This window comes from Oryza sativa, chromosome 10, assembly GCF_034140825.1.
Source record: "Oryza sativa Japonica Group chromosome 10, ASM3414082v1".
NCBI classification, from domain to species: Eukaryota; Viridiplantae; Streptophyta; class Magnoliopsida; order Poales; family Poaceae; genus Oryza; species Oryza sativa.
This window is the reverse complement of record NC_089044.1, coordinates 17,834,173-17,856,579: the sequence shown is the minus strand read 5'-3', so window position 1 is coordinate 17,856,579 and position 22,407 is coordinate 17,834,173. Positions and strand designations below refer to the sequence as shown.

The 22,407-nt window shown below is 46.9% G+C and overlaps 3 protein-coding genes and 1 long non-coding RNA gene across 4 annotated transcripts; 2 read left to right on the top strand and 2 right to left on the bottom strand.

Moving 5' to 3' along the window:
* Nucleotides 1–149: 149 nt before the first annotated feature.
* LOC112936048 (uncharacterized) lies at nt 150–3,894 on the bottom strand. Its single transcript, XM_026020831.2, has 12 exons — nt 3,696–3,894; nt 3,511–3,600; nt 3,318–3,395; nt 3,095–3,169; nt 2,810–2,862; nt 2,005–2,155; nt 1,665–1,781; nt 1,430–1,556; nt 1,215–1,318; nt 954–1,089; nt 660–712; nt 150–556 (listed from the first exon to the last, which is right to left on the bottom strand). Exons 1-12 carry the CDS (start codon nt 3,825–3,827, stop codon nt 473–475), a joined length of 1,200 nt encoding a protein of 399 aa, XP_025876616.1. The 5' UTR covers nt 3,828–3,894; the 3' UTR covers nt 150–472.
* A 684-nt stretch (nt 3,895–4,578) lies between these two features.
* Nucleotides 4,579–6,116, top strand: LOC4348839 (large ribosomal subunit protein eL21x/eL21w). The gene is made up of 2 exons (XM_015758609.3): nt 4,579–4,910; nt 5,646–6,116. The coding sequence occupies exons 1-2, from the start codon at nt 4,674–4,676 to the stop codon at nt 5,901–5,903; spliced, it is 495 nt and encodes a 164-aa protein (XP_015614095.1). The 5' UTR covers nt 4,579–4,673; the 3' UTR covers nt 5,904–6,116.
* An 872-nt stretch (nt 6,117–6,988) lies between these two features.
* LOC4348840 (beta-amylase 1, chloroplastic-like) lies at nt 6,989–9,679 on the bottom strand. The gene is made up of 4 exons (XM_026020830.2): nt 8,925–9,679; nt 8,632–8,842; nt 8,433–8,543; nt 6,989–8,338 (listed from the first exon to the last, which is right to left on the bottom strand). The coding sequence occupies exons 1-4, from the start codon at nt 9,419–9,421 to the stop codon at nt 7,550–7,552; spliced, it is 1,608 nt and encodes a 535-aa protein (XP_025876615.1). The 5' UTR covers nt 9,422–9,679; the 3' UTR covers nt 6,989–7,549.
* A 1,245-nt stretch (nt 9,680–10,924) lies between these two features.
* LOC107279155 (uncharacterized) lies at nt 10,925–12,331 on the top strand. Its single transcript, XR_010736955.1, has 3 exons — nt 10,925–11,141; nt 11,269–11,498; nt 12,161–12,331. It is a non-coding gene; the product is annotated as an uncharacterized lncRNA (long non-coding RNA).
* The last annotated feature ends 10,076 nt before the right edge of the window (nt 12,332–22,407 follow it).

Sequence of the window (22,407 nt, the reverse complement as noted above, 5' to 3'; positions counted from 1 at the left end):
GTGTTTCGGCGAAGCCCCTCAATTGAGAATGATATTTTGGCGAATCCCAACTGCATAGTGGTATTTGGGCGAAACCTGTTTTGACGATGGTATTATGCCAATTTTCTCGATTTTTGTAGTTGTTAACCTTTGCTATGAAAAATCTGAACTTTGACAACGGTTATTCAACCCATTCATTCAACTGAAAGTCCTTAAATTCAGCAGGGAGCTGAAGACTTTTGTTTCTGATTGGTTTTGTTAAACCAAACATAATGCTCTAGAACTTCAAATGATAGCTCCAAGGGAAGAAATCACAAGTCCAATCCTTGACCTGGTAGTCTATGACTCTATGTTACAAAGAGATCACCATGTCCCAACCTGTCGACTTTTGAACAATAGCTGAAGCATGGATCTTTTTTTTTTTTGAAAGTAGAAACATGGATCATTTATTCAATGACAATCTTTTTTTTGTCCCTCGCAATTTCGACAAGGTCTAACACAGGTACTTAGTCAGGCGTGGATCGGATTGCCATGGTAGGCCAGATCGTGCGCCGATTGCTCTACATTTGATGCCTGCCTGAAGCATGAACAGGAAATATCCCAATCAAGGTAAGAAGTGAAGAACAAAAAAACTAGTAGTATTTTTGTTTCATTTCTGTAAATGAAGGAAGTTGTTATACCACTTGGCAAGCAAAAGGCAGCATCTTTTCTGGAGGCATCTCTGTGGATAGTCCTAAGTATATTCAATAGAGGAAACATTGAGGTCACAATAAATAATTAATGATAGGCGATAGCTAACTGGATTTTAATATTTAGTTAAAACAAAAATACTTGAATAGCATCATATATATAAGAATCATATTCTTGAGCAAAGAAGTAGTAATCTTAATAACTGTTTATGTCGAATTCCCGTCTCCTCAGGGAGACATAATGAAGAAAGTAAATAGTTATTCTGGAAGAAGTTAATGGCTCACCATGAAGTACTGCTCCTATGAATGCATCACCACAACCAGTTGTATCAACAAGCTCTGAAGCTGGAATACTTTCTGCTGTTCCTATGAGCAGCCTTGCAAATATATTCCCAGACCCTCTTGCAGTAAGTCTCATGAACTAGAAAGTAAAATGGAAAAAGGTTAGGTAAAGCAGTAAAAGAGATCCAAAGCAGTCATCAAATTACTCACATTTCTGATGACATAACAATGTAAACGATTTTGATTGCCAGAAATATCTCATACCTTAGATGATACACAAGTTGGCAGGATATCATCTTTATCTACTTTCAGCCTTAAGGACTCAGCGACATTCTCTATATCTACTGGCTCAGTTTCATAATTTTCACCTATTTAAGAGTGGAACTGCAGATAAATAGGTTGAAGTCACAAAGGCAAAACTTATACACAAACTTTATCCAGCATGTAATTAAAATTGTCTGGACAAGATCAAAACTAACCATCTTTGCCCCTCTCAAGCATCATGCATCCATTTTCTCCAAGGGTTACAACTGCGAAGCATGCACGAGGATATTGCAGAAGGATTTCTAGTAGTGCAGAGGGAATAGATGGGACTGATGTCCATTTCTGTAGGTAAAGAGTCACTGTAAATAGTGAGTGGGAAAAAAAACTAATGCAGCTTTACTAAAGCATGCCTTTTAAAACCATTCATGCCTGTCAAAATGTATCACAAACCTCTGGAAATTTCCCATTACAGACTATGTAACTTGCTAGGCTGAGCAAACCTCCCAATTCTTCCCTTGTTCTTTCTGGTTCGGCATCAACCAAAATAGGAATCTTCATCTGATCAGCCTGTACATTTCTGGTTTTAATCAAGCAACAAATCAAAATATGATCTAATTCTCTACAGGTTTATGATACTGTTACTGTAAAACAAAGGTCATTTACATTATTGAAATTTACCTAGACAGTACTAACTACTAAGATGTATGAAGATTGGACAACCTAGACTACATGGTGAAAGCATTACATGATACATGAATGGATTAATGTTGCACACTCCAAACGAACTTACCTGCTTAGCAACTGCCAAGGCCATCTCATCTGAATATCCATCTAAGTATAGTAAGCTTACGTCTTGCAGTGCAGCTGACAAACTTGACATTCTCAAGTCACTAGGTATCATTGGAGGGTACCCTGATGTGATTATACACGTACGAGTTTTTCTGCAAATGTAAATGGCCCTTCTATGAATATGCACAGAAACTTGCTATGATGCCAGAAAGTGTTATTGTAAAAAAGCAATAATTGAGTAAGTGTGGCTAAATAACCATATTGCTTAGACAAGCTTAACAGCTTCAACCATATAAAGGATGTTCAGTAACCAGCAAAACAAAAAAGTAGTGACCAAACATCAAAATGGTCAAGTATAAAGGGTCAGTTGGAGGGTAAAATTTTTATCCTTATTTACATGTATCTACTAAATGCATATATGCCCTATTTCCATGCATTTTTTTCCTTTATCTGATCTAGATGCCCAGTCCTTTAGAATAACTGAGCGAACGGTGTACGCGCCGAAAGGGAAGTTTATAATGAAGTGAGAACCATGATTTATAAAAGCACCTTGTTTTTATATATAAAAAGGTAAGTCAGGTTACTCTAATATAAATAGGTGTAACAAAACTAAAAATTGGTTGAACTTCATTCGAAATGTACCTGATTGAGTGTGCAAGGTGACCAGAAAATTCATTTGGAATATTTCAGAAATGCTTATCATTACAACCTAGGAGCATGCCTTTAATTGTTCCATTTACATGTATTGCTACATGAAGATACAAACTAGTTCTCTTATCGTAATGATGCAAAAGAAATATTCTTACGTTTGCTTATCAATAATGACATATACAAATGTTGTGTTTCCACCATCAGAAATCTGCAAAGCAGAATCATCAAAACAATGAGGTATAAGATAACATGGAAGAAAGTCCAGTGCATTGATAGTACCCCAATATCTTTCACTGTGCATCTTTCTTTTGTTAATCCTTGACATTTTGGTTACCAATTTATTGTACCTTACTACCTTCTCGATGTACACATGATTACTTGCATTGCAGCGCTTGATGAACAAAGATGCAGAAATTATATATTTGTAAACCAAGCCTTACTATAACATGAGATATATCAATCCCAGCTTCCTTAAGCTCCGAAAGAACGGTTCCTCCAATTTCATCGTTTGCCACCTGATGAAAAAAAAAAGAGAACATCAGCACTTCAGCAGGGTTGTACTTGTAACTAGGCAATGCTGTACAAATAGATGACTCAATTTGACAATTCAGTAAATGCTGCACTGTAAATGCTAATTTCAAAATGACTCTAAATTCAATTTACCTTGGAGATGAGCCTCGTGTTGAGGCCCAGGCGGGCGGCTCCTGTCAGCGCGTTCCCGGCGTTGCCACCTCCAGACACCTGCAACAATGGCGAAACACCAAGAAATCGCCAGGAGCGAAACGTCAATCTTTTCCCCATGTTTCTTGGTGAAGAACTAAAGAAGTGGGGGGTTTGGTTTGGTGTGGTGTGTCACCTGCAGCTCGCCGCTGCGGATCTTGTCGTCGGGCCGCGGGTACGCGTCCACCGTGGCGAGGTAGTCCAGCGTCACCAGCCCGCAACCCAGCTGCAAGAAGAAGAACACCTCACGCCAGGAGTCAGGTCAGGTCAGACCAACCAAAGGCAGCGGGAGAGCAGAGGGCGCAAATCACAGTAGCTCACCACGACGCGGCCTGCGGCGGCGGGGAGCAGCGGCCGGCGCCCCGGCGGCGCAGCGGAGAGGAGGGAGCCGCTGCGGCGGCGCGGGAGCAGAGGCGGTGACGCCGCCGGCGAGCAGCGGAGGAGGAGCGGCATGGTGAGAGCGAGTGATTACCGCTCGCTGCTGCCGGTGGAGCCGACGAGAGTTGTTTGGTGGGTAGTTGGATGGATCATGGATGGCTCCCGTTGTCATTGTCGCGTCGTCACCTCTGATTGCGTCATTCCATTTCCATGGATTGCTCGATCAGTTCAGACATTTTCGAGTTGAAGAAAAAGTTTAGAAACTTTCACCTCAAAGAGGGGAGAATTCCATCTCAAAGAAAGAATTTCCGAAACTTTCAGTGCCTGTAATTTTTATTTACCGGCATCCAAATCCCAAGAACTGATGTTCTTATCAGTGAAGTTTGCAGACCTATCTTAGACATGCATGGTTCTTAGAAAAACTGAACACATATGTCGAAAATTTTTTGGGACTCTTGCCTTTTTAATTTCAAGTAGGATTGAGCTAACAATGATGCCAGTACAGCAACAAAAAAATGCAAATATATTTCTTTCACACCCTCAAGTTCACTTTATAACTTAAAAACACACAAAGAAAGGAAAGAAGAGCCCTCACATTTGCAACTTTATTCTGCAGAAAAGCCCCTCATTTGGATCGCACAGAAAGAATGGCTGAGAGCCAGACGAAGACGAACAGCTCATGGGCCTTAATTCGGGATGTACTATAGACTTTGTTTCATGGACCATAAAAGGCCCACATTGCGAGCCCAGCCCAACTCCGCCACGGCAAGACGCAAACCTAAGCCTAAACCGCAACTATAAAATGCAGCACTATCTCCAAACCCTCGCGAACCCTAGCGCCGCACACACGCTCACCCCACCTCTTCACCCGCCGCCGCCGCCGCCGCCGCGCGAAGGGAAGCAGGAGGAGGAGCCGCCAGGATGCCGGCGGGCCACGGGCTGCGTGCGCGGACGCGCGACCTGTTCGCGCGGCCGTTCAGGAAGAAGGGGTACATCCCGCTCACCACCTACCTCCGCACCTACAAGATCGGCGAGCACGTCGACGTCAAGGTGAACGGCGCCGTGCACAAGGGGATGCCGCACAAGTTCTACCACGGCCGCACCGGCCGCGTCTGGAACGTCACCAAGCGCGCCATCGGCGTCGAGATCAACAAGCAGGTATAACCCCCGATCCCCAAACACCCCGGCGGCGGCGCCGCCTCTTTGTCATAGATCTGTGGTTGTGTCGCTTAAGTGACTTGGTGTCATGTTTTTGCCCCAAGTGACTTTGGAATCATGTAGTTTAGTTGTGCCAATATGAAATTTCATTTTTGCAGTTGCAGGAATGGGAAGCCATTGCATACTCTTGCATGGTTGTGTAAGATCTGATAAATAGTGTAGTCTAGATGGTTTACTGGTTATATTTACTGGTAACATTTGTGCGATTTTACTTTGTGCTTTAGTATTTGGATTTTGTTTTCTCTTTAAATGTATTGAGAATGTTGTGTACTGAAGTAGAGCTATTGTGATTGTGGCTTTGGTTCATTTCATTTCTAGGTTTCCATTCGTCCAAGTAGGATAGTGGCAAATCAATCCTCAAGTTTACGTCGATTGTATTGTTATCGGTTATGTGGAAAGTTTAACCGTTTGGTTTTATGATGTAGTTATGAGAAGTGCATTTAAAGATATACTTCTGATTGTTCATTTAATCCTGTGTGCATGTGTAGTTATATGTTTCAATCATATAACATGCTACCGTCTAAACACATTCTGTTGGTGTAGATAAATTGGATAGATATGTAGTTAGCTGTCGGCATGTGTAATGTTCAGTCATGTGGATATGTAGTCTTCGGGATTATTTAATTTTTGAAATCATGTATCTGTTTTACTGATTGTTTGTTAATCTCTTGGTAGGTTGGGAACCGCATTATCAGGAAGAGGATCCATGTCCGTGTGGAGCATGTGCAGCCATCCAGGTGCACTGAGGAGTTCCGCCTGAGGAAGATCAAGAACGACCAGCTCAAGGCAGATGCCAAGGCTCGTGGTGAGGTCATCAGCACGAAGAGGCAGCCGCAGGGTCCTAAGCCCGGCTTCATGGTTGAGGGTGCAACACTGGAGACTGTCACCCCCATCCCGTACGATGTGGTCAATGATCTCAAGGGTGGTTACTAGGATTTTCAATCTATCTGCCTGCGCTACCAATTCTATATCCCTGTCACTCTAATGAGTAGAAGTTTGCTCGCTCTGAGCATTATTAGTCTGGACCTTTGTTCTGTGTGGTTCCTGTCAAAAAATTATTCGTCGCAGATCACTGTGCTGAGTTTTGCAGAATGCTTTATACTGTGCTACTATTTGCTTTTAAGAATGAAGATATGCTCTGTTGAACTTCTTGGTGTCTTGTAGTAGAATTTTGCGATGCATATAACCCTATTTACGTTTGATGGGATTTCATGATGTTATGGGTGCCGATCAAACATCTTGTCTTGACTTTGGGATCATGATACATGAATGTGAATATTATCTTTGGTTGCAAGTGTCAACCTGCCTGTCTAGTTGATTGGCTCGATTACGTGTCTTGGAGATCATCTTGCCGTGATTTTATCTCCTTACCTTGTTTGTTTCTAGGCTTGTTGCTTTGCTTCCTTGATGGATTTCCGTCTTATGTGGTTCATATTATCCAATACATGTTTGATGTTAGGATATGGGGCTTGAAGGAACTCATGTTGTTCATATTATCCAAAACTTGTTTGATGTTAGGATATGATGGGACTGTCAGTGTGCTTGGCAGCTGGACATTAGTAATCACTGAATTATTGCCATTTTGCCAACTTGCTGCGTCATATTACTGGAGTCCCACACTGTAAGTTGCAGAATCCTTTCAGTTTCCACAAACTAGCATGCCAAAGATAGTAATCCGCTCAAGGTCGACGCTTGTAAACTCTTATCGTTTGGAGCAGGGAAATTTTCCTATTTCTTGCAAGAAATGAATTACTTCACACCATTTGTAGCAGTGATTCTTTTCCCTACTTCTTGTAAACTCTTTAGTTTGGAGCAGGGAAATTTTCCTATTTCTTGCAAGAAATGAATTACTTCACACCATTTGTAGCAGTGATTCTTTTCCCTACTTCTTGCAAGAAATGAACGACTTCGTGTGAAGTTCATGTGAAATTCGCCAGGCAAGTTTTTAGAGGGGAGACCAAAGACGTGAAGGCACCAATGTTTTGTGACACAAGAGATATGTGTAGATTGCAAATCAATAGGCAAACTTAGCTCCTTTATAAAATTCCCAACAAACATAAGGTTAGGGATCTACCAGAAAGCAAAATCTGCCGACGTAGACCCTAAACACAACCGTGGAGTAATTACTCGTGCAATTAACTTAGCTTAATCTCCCTCTAGGCTCTAGTAGTTTCAGTTTCAGTAGTACTGTAGTTTTTTCACCAGCTGAATCTGACCCACAGCAGCAACGAACCAGAGCGCAAGAACACAACGCATTTCTGCGTTTTTTTTTTGGCTGGAAATGGATATATTCCCCAAGCGTGACAACAACTTTTGAGTGCCAGTGTGTGTGTGTTCCCCTCCCCTCCCTGCTTAATTACATCATCTCTAACGTAAATGATTCGTGATCTTCAACGGGAGGAAAATGACGCTCTCTTCGACCTCCAGAGCGGTTTTCCTCCCGAGACAAAAAGCACAAATCCAAAGCTCCCCAAAAGGCTGTACAAAATGGCAAAAAGAAGAAAAAAAAAAGGGAGATCGAATGATCCCACATCGGAATCCGACCTCGAGGCGACGGTGTATATGAGCGTCTGACCGTGCTAGCTCCGGAGCGCGACCGCGGCCTCGTGCACGAGCGAGCCGGTGGCCTGCGCGACGCCGTGCGCGGCGCTCTCGGCGGCCTCCCGCGGCGAGCCAGACTCGGACATGCGGCGGACGAAGGCGACGAACCGGCGCCAGTTGTCCGGGTGGAAGAGGTCGGGCCCCATCCGGAGGTAGGTGAAGGCGACCATCCGGTCCTCCGCCGCGCGGTCGGCGGCGGCGGCGACCACCTGGTCGTGCGCCGTGCCGTCGTACCGCGGCAGCGCGTTCTCCCCGGCGAGCCCGACGCCCGCCGCGCGCGCCGCGGCGGCCACCTGCCTGACGAGCGCCTCGGGCATGCACTGCGCCTCCTGCGGCTGCTCGTGGTCGCGCATCTCCACGCAGGTGAAGTTGAGCACGGCGCCGTGGCGCGCCAGCATGCGCGCGATCGGGAGGTAGCCGTCGCGGTGCCGCGTGTTGTAGTACCCCGCCGTGAGCTCCGGCGCGTGCGACCGCGTGCCGTAGTGCCAGTGGATGCCGGCCACCTTGACCGAGATCTTGGCGCCGGCGCCGTCGCCGAACACGGACGTCGCGCCCGACAGCACGCGCTCGCCGTGCTCCAGCAGCATCTGCGAATACCACGACAGGAAGAACTCGCCGTACTCGGTGCTCCACCCGCCGCAGTCGCCGCGGAAGAACACCGTGTCTTCCGGCCAGTTGTTGTAGCCGCCGGCGTCCGTCGGCCCGCCGTGGCCCCACTCCGGCTTGCCCCTCGCCTCCGCCGCCGCCTTCAGGCTGCTACGCATGTACTGCACCACAGGACGTCAAAATTTATCCAGATAAGAGTTTTTCTCGAATCCATGACGACCCAAATGGAGTTTTTGCTCGTCGGAGATTAGTTACCCTGTCGTTGCATTGGAAGGCGCCGATGCCGGGGAACCTCCAGGTGCCGTTGCTCTCCGGGTAGGACGGGTACCGAAGCTCGCCGGCGGGGCCCATGCCGACTTGGATTTCCTGCACAAGGAGACGCACGGATGATCAGCGTCGTCGTCGCCGCCGGCGAAACGGCAACGATATCAAAAGAGTCCTTCCTCCTACTTACGACGATGGTGTCGCCGAGGAAGGAGGCGAAGTGGTCGCGGAAGGCGCGCATGAAGTCGGTGTAGCACTCGACGGGCGTGCGGCCCTTGAAGACGGGCATGGCGTCGCAGCCGAGGGAGATGTACTCGAAGTTGCGGCGTCCCCATTGGTCGGTGTAGGCGAGGTCGTTGTCCTTCTCCATCTCCTCCACCACCCACCTCGGGAGCGGGATGCTGCACGCCACACCAACAACAAGAAGAGGTTAGAGGAGAAGGATGAGATAGATGATCGAGGAAGGAGACGAGAGATGCGTACTTGACGGAGTCGCCGACGTTGCCGCCGCACTGGTGGAAGGACATGACGGCCTGGACCTTGAGGCCGGTCTTGCGGGCCATCTCCATGAGCTCCACGTAGCCGTCGAAGTTGTACCGGCCGGGGCCCTCGCTCTCCACGATGCCCCACCACACGTCCACCATGATCCCCTCCACGCCGGCGCTCTTCAGCGCCGCCAGGCTCGCCGCCACCGCCTTCCTCCGGTTCAGCGCGCTCCCGCACTTGCTCACCGTGTCCAGCGGCATCATCACGAACACCGGCACGCCGTTCCTCCTGCTGCTCGCCGCCGCCGCCGCCACGTGCCTGGCCACCGCCCGGCACGCCACCGGCTCGCACGCCGCCTGCCTCTTCATCCTCAGGCTCGTCGTGGCCGACGACGACGACGACGGCATGGCGACCACCGAAGCAGCTCGCCGCGCATCACCGGCGGTCGCGAAGCACGCTGCCGCCGCGGCGCTCTGAGCCAAGTTCAAGGCCATCGTGTAGAAAATCTTAACCCGAAAATCGAATCCCCAACAAAACGCGGGAAACAAAGAAGTGATCAACAGATGAACCACCCCAAAAGGAAATTGTTTTTTTTTTCTTTTTTGCGATCGACACAGCCTTGATCCGAACAGAACTGGGAGAGATCGGATTATTGGGAGGTTGGGGATTGGGAATATATCTAAAGCCAAAAAAAAAAAACTAAAATTATTAAAAATAATTATTCAATGTGGGGTGGAGGTCGATGAGGAGGAGGAGCCGAGCGCGAACAAGTTTATATAGGCGGGCGGGAGCTCTCGAGAGAGTGCCACGTGGCTGGTGTGAAGGGAGGAAACGAGTGGTCGAGATGAGGCCGGGGCCGCGGCGATGGACGGGCGGGATTGTCGGAGCACGTGGCGGTTGTGGATTGGGCTACGTGGACTGGCGAGAGCTAGTCTCGCGGCGGAGACGCGGAGTGGCCGTTTTTAACCGTTTCCTCCTATGTGGGATTTTAGCTCGTTTTTTCCTACTCTCCCGGTGATTCGAAGAACCTAATTACCGTGGTTTCATCGGTTATTTCTTTTTTTCGCGAAGAATATGTTGATTTCTTCTGAATTATCTAGCTCTCACTTGCTGAAGATTTGATTCGAGTAGCAGGATGATTAAGCTCAATCTAGACCACTCGAAGGGAACGGAATGATTGATCAGCGAATCTACGAGTGTCTAAAATTCTCAGATCAGGGACAGATTGCTGCTGCTACAGCACGTACTCCGGATTGAGAACAAGATTCAGAAAATCTGAACAACACGTTGCATTCATTGGAGCCATGGAAACGATGAACCAATCAATCAGAGTAAGGTTCTGGGAGGAGCTGCAGATTGGGAGCCTGAAACTCAGCCGCGTGGAAGCCCGCCCGGGAGGAGAGGGAGAGGACCAGATTGTTCAGATACATCGCCATCGTCGTCGTCGCATGTTCAGACTGTTCTAGAATCTGAATCTGAACTCCATTTCATACTTGCCCCTGCTCTCCCCCCATGCGGTCCTGATGGAAAGATCGAAGGCTATAGTTTGGGCAAGACGACGAGATCTTGCAGAAGGCCAATTTATGGGTTTTTTTTTTTACTTTATTCACCCAGCAGGTTCAGTGATATCACGAACCACAAAGCCATTTACAAATTCTGGGAGAGGGTCTATTTTGGTTTGATGCCAAAATGTGGTCTACTAAATCGGGAGAATATAGACTATTTACCATTAAATTCGCGTGCCTTAACTTTTTTTACCACCCAATCCGCATACCCCTTTATAATATATCATTAGGACTGCTAATTAGTCTATTTGGTACCACTTTCAGGTTTTTTACTGTGTTTCTCATTTCTTAATTCCATTTGCATATTTTTTCAAGATTTGTGGACGTTTTTGCCCCTAGGCCCACCCGTCAGAACCAAAGAGAGATATTTCTCTCTAGATCGATCGATCCCTCCAGTCTCGTCACCGTGAGCACCAACCTCGCCGCCGGGCACCGCCAACCCCGCCGCCGAGCACCCCCACTCCGCCGCCCAATGCCGCCGCAGCTCGCCGCCGCCGCCACTCGCCTCAGCCCGCCGCCCCACCACCGAGCGCCGCCCCCAGGTCGCCGCCCCCGAGCGCCGTGCCACCACCCCGCGGAAGGGGAGGCGCCGATGCTGGTGCCGCCTCCAGACGTGCAGCTCATCTGGCTCTACCACTGCTTCCACCATGTGAGAGCTTTACCTGCCACCTTGGTCGCTTCACTAAATCTTCTGAACTGAGAAACTAACCTTGTTTAATCAATATATAGTGTTTGTGCCCAATGTCATTTACTAATTGTGTTTGTGCACGGGGGAGCTGCTCGGCCTGGGCGGCGGCTCCAGGCACGGGGGAGGCGCTTGGCCTGGGCAGCGGCGCCAGGCCTGGGTGATGATGCGGCGGCGGGGTGATGGCGCGGCGTTTGGGGGCGGCGCTCGGTGGTGAGGCGGCAAGCTGAGGTGAGTGGCGGCGGCGGGGTTGGCGGCGAACGGATGAGACTGGAGGGATCGATCGATCCAGAGAGAAATATCTCTCTTTGGTTATGACAGGTGGGCCCAGGGGCAAAAACGTCCACAAATCTTGAAAAAAATATACAAATGAAATTAAGAAATGAGAAACACAGTAAAAAAAAACATGAAAGTGGTACCAAATGGACTAATTAACAGTCCTAATGACATATTATAGCGGGTATGCCGATTGGGTGGTAAAAAAGTTGAGGCACGTGAATTTGATGGTGAATAGTCTAAATTCTCACTAAATCGTTGGTATTTTGAATAGTAGTTTGGCTAGTGTTTAGTTTGCTATCAAAATATACCAATAAGACACATAAATTGCTAAAATATTTGGCACTATCAAATTTACCTATGGTTTGGCATTATTAATATTTTGGCATGGTAGCAAACAAAACAAGTCCTATGTCTTTGGCTGATTGATTAGCCGTGTATGGCTGACTGATTGATTACTAGGGTGTCCTCGATGATCACCGTGCTTAAGCTGCTGTAGCCTGTAGCAGAGGGCGATCATTGTCGCTAGTCAGTTCGTCATCAGAAACGCGGAGGGGAGAATGGACGGACAGCGTTGGATGCCTCCCCTGGGAGGCAATTAGGCAAAAGCTTGGCGTCTCACGCGATGTTTCCGCGCACGCTAGCGTCTTCCGGATTGGAGTTTGGGCTCTCCTGATTTGTTGTTCTTGTTGTTTTTCTTTGATCAGGTGTATTTGAGACGCCTGGTTTACGGCAGAGAGGATTGCTTCAGGAAGCAAACCCGGGCTGCTGCCTCACGCCATTGCTTTGCTTCAAGAGGGCGTATGGTATCTACGTAGATAAATCATAAATGGTTGTATTTATCTCGTCGTAATTAATGGGTGAAATTGGAATCTCTACTTGTTTAGGTACTTCAGCTAAAAGATGGAAAAAATTCTTTCGTAAAAAAAAATGATTTACAGAAATGCACAGTACAGCGTGTGTTCTAGCTACCTGCTTTGAGCCTGAGGCCCCCGTTGTTCGGCTTATTGATGGAATAAGACAAACGGCATATTTATAAATGAAAGATAATTTGTGAATAGAAATTTTACATACGTGTTCTTAGCGATTTAAAATTAAAGACTGAAAAATAAACTTCGATAAAAAAAACTCAAAATTAACATCAAATTTAAAGTTAAAAATTTAAAAATTAGTTGATAAGCATAAGCATTAGCGAAGAAATGAGGCTGTTAATCTTACCCCCGCGTGCAGGGGAGGGACGTTGTATGGTCTTGAGCTAGGCATGCTGAAAACGCCAGAAATCGAGCTTAGCTCCTCATGATCATCTGAAATTGAGCTCGTGCAGTGAGGGCCACCCATGTGCATGAGAGAAGGGTCGCGCATCCCATCACCTCCCTTCAGAGTTGAAAATTTCGGTTTATTTCCCTTTAAAAAAATTCGGTTCAAAATATTACAATAAGCAATCAAATATTTATCAAATTTGAATAGCTTGACTATATTAAAAAATAAAGAAAATCTATGTAAATTTCGGACGAAATAGTGTCAGCCGAGAGAAACTCCCCGAAATGTTGAAATTGGACTACACTGTGGTGCAATTGTAAGTACTAGTTTTTTCTTTTAAGGAAAGAGTATTTGAGGTGGTTTAAAGGACTGATATTGAAGAAAGCAATTTTTAGTTATTTTTTATAACTCTATTTTCAGTGATTGATTGGGCCAAAAAAGAAGACCTTAAGATCAAAGTAACCCGTTAGTACCGAAGTAGTACTAACCATCCAACGAAGCTCAACGAGTGAGAGCAAAGCCAAAAATCCAGTGTTGATTTCTGGACGAAAAGTTTTCTGACTCCAGATTCCCGGTCTTATCAGCAGTCTACTGTCCAACCCACAAGACAACAACACTGATGATATCCTAATCCACGAGGCCTCCGACGGCTCAGATCCAACGGCCAGCATCAAACGGACGGTCCAGATCTCTCCAGCGCACACAGGTGGTCACACGAGGGCTTGTTCGCTTTATTTCCCAAATCAACCATACTAAATTGGTAATATCAAATTTATATACATTTTAGCATTACCAAATTTTGATAGTATAATACTATAAGCTTTGTTTGCTTTGATGCATTTATCAAAATTTGGTAGAGTTTTAAGAGAGAAAGCTTCTATAATTATCAAATTTTGGTAAAGTAGTAATGGTTGAAGTGTGTTTAGTTTATTGCCATACCAAAATTTGGTAAGGTTTAAGTAGCAACAAACTGAAATAGCCCATAAATCCAAAGGAGAAAAAAAAAACAAGTAGCTCTTCAAATCGGATCATTTGTAAATCCACACTGCCCCTCTCAAATTCACCCGAATTATCCGATAATTTTTGCAGATTTCGAGCTCTCCCTAATCATTTACAAGAAATTTAACAATAAGCCACTCAATAGAGGTGGCTTTAACAAAATGCCATCATATAGAACGACCTTATAAAAATGCCACTCCATAGAGGTGGCTCTTTAATAGAATGCCACTTTTGGGCTGTTTTGATGCTTTTTTTTATATTTTTTTTCCAGACTACGCTCGTGAAATGACCGAAATGCCTCTTCCTCACCTTCCTCACCTTGTCGCTCTTCGACCTCGTCGTTGTCATTGTCGGTGCCAGCGGCGAGGAGGCGGGAAACCGATGTGGGGGTAGAGGTAGCCCCTCCCGCGGCGGCGAGGTGGAGTGGGGTGGAGAGCGATGAGGCCGAGGCGCGGTTGGGGTCCACGAGGTAGGGCGGCGAGAGGAGCACGTCGAGGCAAGCCACTGAGCCGTACGCGGTGGCGACCATGAGCGGGGTTAGCGGTTCCGTGCCGCGAGCCAAGGAGTACCATGGCGCGGGCTCGTCGGCGAGGGAGGGGCACGCGGCGAGGAGCTCCCTGAGCCCTGCCACGTCGTCGTCGAGCTGGTACCACAGCGTGGGCCCGTTAGCGAGGAGGGGCATGCGGTGAGGAGCTCCTCGAGCCCCGCCGCATCGTTGTCGGCCTGGTACCAGGGACGGTCCTCGTCGATGGCGGAGAGGTAGAAGCGAGGGTGGAGCGAAGAAGAAGAGGGAGTGGCCATGGACGTCGCCGCAACCAGATGCAGCGAGGTGGTCGGAGGTGGCCTTGGCGCTTGTGGAGAGGGCGTCGTGGTCGCCCCCACTACAGCGTTGCCGCCCACGCAAACCATTGTTGCCACCGGGGAAGGAGTCCCCACAGACATCGGCCCCTCCTCTACTCTGGACATGTGAGAAAGGAACTAGGGGTAATTTTGTCATTTCACACATCATTTCTGATTAAAAGCTTCCAAACAGCCTAAAGTGACATTATGTTAAAGAGCCACATCTATTGAGTGGTATTTTTATAAGGTCATTCTAGAGGATGGCATTTTGTTAAAGCCACTTCTATTGAGTGGCATATCGTTAAATTTCTCATCATTTACTATCCTTTAGTGCATGGAATTTTGATCGTTTTCGAAGTTCACTTGTTGTGAGAAATTGTCCCCCCTTTTTCTCGCTCGTTTGAAGTTCTGAACCGTGTGTTTGCCTTCAAAAATTTGGATGCTATACTAACATTGTTATCATTTGACATACTTTTGTGCCACACTTTAGCTAATTTTTTGATGGGCTAATTTGCCTAGTACCATCACAAAAATCACAGAGTTAGAAAATACATCATGTGTCACTGAAATGTGGGTACAGGCCCCATATGTCATTCTCACGTACGATGATATTTTACAACTCACGTATCTTTGCAATGGTATTTCCCAAATCTTCTCTTTTTTGATCTTCTGTTTGGTTGGTTGAATTATGTGTGCTGGATATATATCGTCTTTCCGTACATCTTATCCCCATCAGCATATACGAGTGTCTCCTTTGATCAGTTTGAAGTTATCTGCTGCTCAGTAAATATATTCCAAACAGCATTATATGGGGTGTCGTCCTTTTGTCATCAGATTTCTCTGTGCTCTGTGGTGTACCGATTGACAACAACCAAGAGACATTGTCTTGGGCAGTAAACCCTGCCATTCATGAGTTCTAAAAAAACCCTTCCATTCTATCTAATCAATTATCTGAAAATTTTCTGGAAAATGCGAAAACTACACTGTTCATACCCACAAGGTGTTCGACACAATGTCTGCCCCGGCCAGTGAGCCTGAATGCACGGCCCAAATCCATAACCTCTCACCATAGCCCAACTTCGATCCAACCTTTACCAGCCGGGCGCCAACCACGGCACGCCGCCGCCGCCGTTTCATGCCACTACCCACCTCCACAACCACACCTTGATGCCTTGCTTCGCTCCCTCCTTCCTGGAGCCATGGCGGAGCGTCGATCAAGCACCTAACGTGCATACACTCCGCCAGCAATCCAAAGCCAATCTTGCTGTCAAGACCCGGCGGAACACGATCCTTGGGCGTCGTTCTGCCACCCTTCAAGATCCGCCAAGTTCTCCGCTGGCTATCATGCGGCCCGAACCACGCCGAGCTCTGCGCCCACGCCACTTTGCTCTGTTTGGCATCGCCTGGAGCCGAGCGCCGCCTCGTTTTCGACGTCAAACCGGATCCCAATGATCCATTTCATCTATAGCATCTAATTGAAGCTTGTTTGGTTTGGTGTCAAAATATCAACCTTGCCAAAATTTGGCACCGCCAAAAGTTGGCACATTTTGGTGTTACCAAATTTTGGTAGTGTTGGATGCGTTTAGTTTGTAACCTTATTAAAATTCGGTAGGGTTTGTATAAGAGGAAGTTTCTGAAAGTACCAAATTTTGTTAAGGTTTGAATAGCAATATAATATTTGTTTTGTTAACCTATTAAGTTTTGGTAATGTCAAAATCTGAAGCCTTGTCCCCCATCTCGACCTCTACGTTCTACCGACCTATTTAAGGGAGTCAAATTAGAATTTTTCCCTATTTTGTTGGTTCAGATCGTGGTTGGACTAGCAGGCCGAACCCAAGTTTTTCCTGGTTCCTTCCTCGAAACGAAAAACAAAAGTAAAAATTGCCGCCGCCGCCGCCGCTTTGCTAAATTGCTTCCGATCCAATCGAATCCCCTCTCGCTGGACTTCGCCGGACGACGATGGCACTGGCGTCAATACTCTCAGCGGAGTCATTTCTCATTGGTTTTAATACTTTGTGGGTCGACATAGGGTAGAGGGATACAAATTAAGCTAGTATTGTGAAGAGACGAATGCACATGTTCGACGGAGAGGGTACCACCAAATGATTAATTGGTATACATACGCTTAATCGGAATTTAACGAAAATTGGAATTTAACGAAAATTTAACGACTGTGAATACGTAAATATTGCTATGCAGATTGTAGATTCATGTATTGGAAATTCACTACGCATAAGCTACAATTAGGAAAAGGTGAAAACGATGATGCTAGCTATTATACAGATATATAGAAATCTGACTAGCATTATTAGTGCATTGATAAAATATTTGCATGAATTATCTTCTGTTCTTCATAGAGAAACTTCAGGCGTGCACATCTATTTGAGATATTATTATAAACAAAAGATCAACTGGGAGTTAAATTGCATGTTTTCCTTAAAAAAATTTGGTGGTTCGGATCGTGGTTGGACTTCTTAATTTCCAAAGCAGGCCGAGCCCAAGTTTCTAAAACTAAAAATCTATAATCTATATAACTAATATAAATATTCGTATTTTTGCGGTTGTAACATCTAATTTTCGTCCATCTTTTGTCCATGCACAATCCTATTCGGTTAGCAATAGCCATGGAAAAAATTGCCAAAAAAAAAAAAAAGGGCGGCCGCCGACGCCACCACCGCCGCCGGAGGGAGCCGCCGCTGCCGGATCCGCACGCGGATGAAGCCGACGCCATCGCAGCCGTTGGGAGGGCGCCGTCGCCGTCGAGGCCGACGGGGAGAGAGAGAGAGGGGGAGGGACGGCCGTCGCCGCCGTCTCCGCCGCACCCCGCCGTCGCTGCGCCAAGCCGACGAGACGGGAAGGAGAGGGGGAGAGGGAGCGCGGCCGCCGCGGACGCCGTCGTCGCCGCCGTTGGGACGGCGCCGTCTCCGCCGAACCCCGCCGTTGCCGCGCCGAGCCGGCGAGAAAGGAGGGAGATGGGAAGGGAAGCGGCGCCGGTGGCGGGGGAAGCCGCCGGCGGGGGGGCGGGGGAGTGGGGGCGGCGCCGCCGGAGGGGAGGGGGAGGGGAAGCGGCGGCCCTCTAGCCTCCCTCTCGCGGCAGATCCGCCGTCGCACCGCCGACGCCGCCTCTCCCCCCTCCCCCCAACTGGCCGCCTCCCCCGCCACCGGCGCCGCTTCCCCTCCCCCTCCCCTCCGGCGGCGCTGCCCCCTCCCCCCCTCTCCCGCCTCTCCCCCTCCCCCCAGTCGCCCGCCTCCCCCGCCACCAGTCGCTGCCCGCGGTAGGGCCGGTATGCCGCCGCCTCGCCGCGGCCGCGAGAGCGCCGGGCGCTCCCGCCGCCGCCGCCGCCGCTCGCCGACTCGCGGTGGGAGAGGGAGGAGAATGAGTTGGGGGGGGGGGGGGGGGGGGGGGGGTGGAGGGTTAGGGTTTTGATAAGGCCGTGGGCCGACCGGAAGGGACGGAAATAAGTCTATTTTGGGTCCCTCGGGCCGGAAATAAGTCTATATTAGGTCCCTCAGGCCGAAAAAAAAACAGAGAAGTTCATTTTTAGTGCTTAATTTTTTCAGAAGCATTTACAATTATAGTTATTAAATGTGTTTATTTCTAAGCAAACCTAAAAGGAAGGATTTTCTTTCTTTTTCCAATTAAATAATTATTAAATAATATTTGTATTATTAAAATTAGCAATTAAGTTCTGAAAATTCCAAATAGCGTAACTAATCATGGAGAGTTTAATAAAATTAAATTTAACAATGTCATTTTATTTCTCGCACTTGCTTTACTTGTAAATTTATTTAATTATACACATACCTACTTAAAAATACCAAATATTTCAGTGAATTTGTGTTTTAATTAATTTGCATATTTTTACTGATCTGTGCGCTTCCCAGTGCAACGCACGGGCACTTTTGCTAAACCAAACAACAATTTTGGTCAATATACACACTCCGTAATCACCCGGTGCAACGCACGGGCACTTTTGCTAGTAAAAATAAAAATCAGAGCCGCGCGGCGTAGTCGGTAAATACTCGTCTTCTATCCGGTTTCCACTCGCCGCCGCCGCCGCCCCTCTCGCTGGACGCCGCCGGCGGACGATGGCGCTGGCGTCCAGCTCGCTGCCGGATCTCCGGATATACGAGCCATGCTGTGTTGGTGGGTACCCGTCGCCCGATGAAAAATCTGCTTGCAAATCGCATTTGCTGCGCAAGATCGAGGCCTTCTACCCAAAGGCGTTCCAGCGGATCAGCCACCACCACGCCGCCGCCGCCTCTGCTTAGGCCTCCTCGGGTTGGTCTCCAACATCGTCATCAACACTCTCACCCCCTCCTCCTCCGCGATGCCCGATCCCCAGGCGACCACGCAGGAGCTTGCGGCGCGGCCGCTCGACGGCATGAAGGCCTTCCTCGTCCGCTTGTTCCCCGACTTGAGGGAGTGGTAGGCCGTGCGCTACCTGTTCGTCGCCGGCGCCGACCTCCTCGTCGCCGCCACCGCGGTCCCGGCGGACATGGGCATGAAGAAGAGGAGGAGATTACTCGGGGACGACGACGACGACTTCGCCCTCAACGAAGGCCTCTACATGGCGCTCGAGTGCGGAGCTCTCACCGCTGGCCACCCCGACGCCGACCGCCTCGTCCGCGCCTGGCTCGCCGTATCCCGCCGCCGCCATGCACTCGTCCGCAGGCTCGTCGGGCTGCTTGAAGACTCATACGGCGATGGCAGTGATGGAGACGGCTCGTCGTGGCCGTGGAACCGCGCGGCTCATCGTCACTGTCCTCTCGGTGTCGAGAAAAGAAGGAGAGTCAAATCACTCCTAATCCTGGTCTCCTGGGAAATCTGGAAGGAGAGGAATAGCCGAGTGTTTCAAAGCATCGAGACAACACCATGCGGAATCATCGATCGGGCGACTGAGGAAATCTGGCTCTGGCGAGCTGGCGGGGCAGAGAGCATTCAATCTTTAATGCCAGATGACCGTGGTAGCACAACAAATAATCTGTAGTTAATTTTTTTTTGCCTCTCCACACGTTCTTCTAGTGGACGCTCCCCCGTCCCCCGCCCCCAACTCTCTTCCTTTTTTTTTCCTTTGTAAGTCCTAGCCTTTTGGCTATTGTACAGTGTTTCCCCCTTATTTAATACAAATACACCTCGTTGGGGTTTAAAAAAAAGATTTCCACCAAGCCATGCGCCGCATCCTCCAAGCGGATGCCCACCTTCTCTCGGCAGATTCCAGCATCAATTCTTGCGCCGCTACCACCATCCGCCAAGGCTTCTTGGCTGCAGCCACAGCTGCCTATCACCCCGACCCAACTGCTCAAGCAAGCTTCCTCGCATCCTGCAAGTCGATGATTGGATCATCGTCTGATTTGGCACGACGTCTGCAGAGCGGTAATAACCAGCTCTCCTCGCAAGATGTTGAGTGAATTGCGATGTTGGTATGTCCTGGATCATCCCGTAGTTGTGAAGAGCCACTCCCTTCACTCTCCTTTGCTAGGTACTACTCCCTCCGTCCTAAAAAATATCAATTCCTATAATCCCATAAAAAAATAGTGGAGAGTAAAAATGACCAAAATACCCCTCATTATTAGAAAAAGTAGTGATAGTGATAGATAGGTAAAGGGTATTTAAGGGATAAAACTTCTTTGTTTTATGTGCTGAGAGTATGTAGAGTGGTAGAAGTTGATTTTTTGTGGGGACAAAATTCAAACTCTAAGTCTTCTGAGGACGGAGGGAGTATTACTATTTTGGAGAGCTCACACGCACTCGTGCAATGATGTGCTGAATGCATACGAGCAGACGGTGCCTGGGTATGTAAGGTTTTTTCATTGTTTTTTGTTGGTTGCTGATAATCTCTAATGTTGCTTACCAAACTGTATTTTGTCTAATTTTTACAGGTCTTGGAGCTCTATCTAATATGTGGTGTCAATAACGAGGAGTGCCCATACTGTTTCGAAGGTCTCTATGGTCATCATTACCAATAATCGCACCCACCTCAACTTTCTAGCGACTCATGATAGAGCCATGGTTTTTTTTTTTTGCTAAAATTCATAATGATGACAATGGTGCATCCTTTTGTTGCCCGGTGTCTCTGCCGACACCATGCACTGGTAAGCTATCGACTTGAAAAGTAATTTTTCCATTGTTAAAAAAAAGCACCAGAAGATAATATATTTTAACTCTCTGAATTTAATTTTATAAGTAGCATAAAATTTCTCATGTACTTGCAGCCCCTCCCCCAATCAAAAAAAGTCTTAAACCACATGGTTCAATGTTGTTGTACAGCAATAAGTTAATGCAATTTTTTTTATGTGTTGACAGGACGAATCAGATGTCTTTACTATGATTATATGGGCATTAGAATTGTGCATCTCAGTAAGGAGAACTTTTGTGGGCGCGAGATGGAGTTGGAGAAGATGACTTGCGGAGAAGACTCCCGCAATGATCACGATCGATCATTCCGTTTTGATGAGCCAATTAATTCTACACTTATTGCAATATCAATGGCTATAGCCGTCTGATGGCACATAATGTTTGTGGCAGTGCAGAAGGAGATTGCTTTTATAATAGTGATAGAGATCTGAGTGATAGTTTCATGAGTGACATAGATATGAGTTCTGAGATACAAGGTTCCATGACTGATGCCATGTTGTTTGATCGTTTAGCATACGGCACGCTTCCTAGTTACAATATATATATATATATATATATATATATATATATATATATATATATATATATATATATATATATATATATATATATATATCACTCAAAAATAAACTACATGATAAAACTGGTGTGCTCACTAATTTAAAATATGTATATACTTCTTTTCTTATTTGAAATTTTATACTTTTCATAAAATATTATAGAAAGAAAATTGTGAACCACTATTTTAGTATTGACAAATGAATATATGATATTAAAAAACATTTATGGATGTATGTATAAATGATTTATTTATTATGTATAGAAGTGAAAAACATATTTGTTATATAAAATTTAGAACTTGTATGTCATGTGAAGCAAAAATACTAAAATTTAATGTGTCATTTTATACATAAATTTTAATGAAATCCAAACAAATAAAATAAATTTTGAGATTCATCAAAATTAATTGGTTCAAATATATTTGCTTGTGGATTTTAATTTTTTAAAGATTAATCATTTAATATATTCAGAGTTTTTTAAACATATCCCATACAACAAAAAAACACAATCATTTTTTTAGCTGAGGAGATATTAATGATCTTATTTCGTGATAGATGAAATCAAGATTGTTTTCTTTATTTATTTGTTTTGGATTTTTTTTTGCATAATAATTTTGGGTTTACTATATATTCTATATATAGAGTTATATGAGTAGGCGTAGGATATTTAAAGAAAGATAATGGATGCAAATTCGTTGTTTTAGATTTGTTTTTTTCCCTAATAGTTTTGGGTTTCCCTCTGTCTCCCCGAGGGGTCGGACCGCTCCCGTTTCGGCCCCGAGGGCTGGGGCGCCCCCGTTTCGGCCCCGAGGGCTGGGGCGCCCCGACCCCCTGTGGTTTTGGCGCCACGCGTGTGGGTTAGGTGAGCACAGCGGGGCTCACCTAACCGCATTTATAGCAGGATTGGACGAGCGCGCCACGCCGCATTTAATGCGGCGCAGCGCACGCTTATCCGGTCCGCGACTGGTCGCGGTGTGTGACCGGTCACAGACCGGTCAGATCGCGGGTTAGGTGGCAACAGGCGGCCTGTCACACGCCTCGCCCCGTCCCGTCGGAATGATGAGAGCTTCCTGGCTCTCGTCCCTAGCCGGAGCCGGCGTGCTAACTCCTGGAGTTGGTATGTCAGTCCCGGTCAGATCCATTCCAGGCTTCAGCG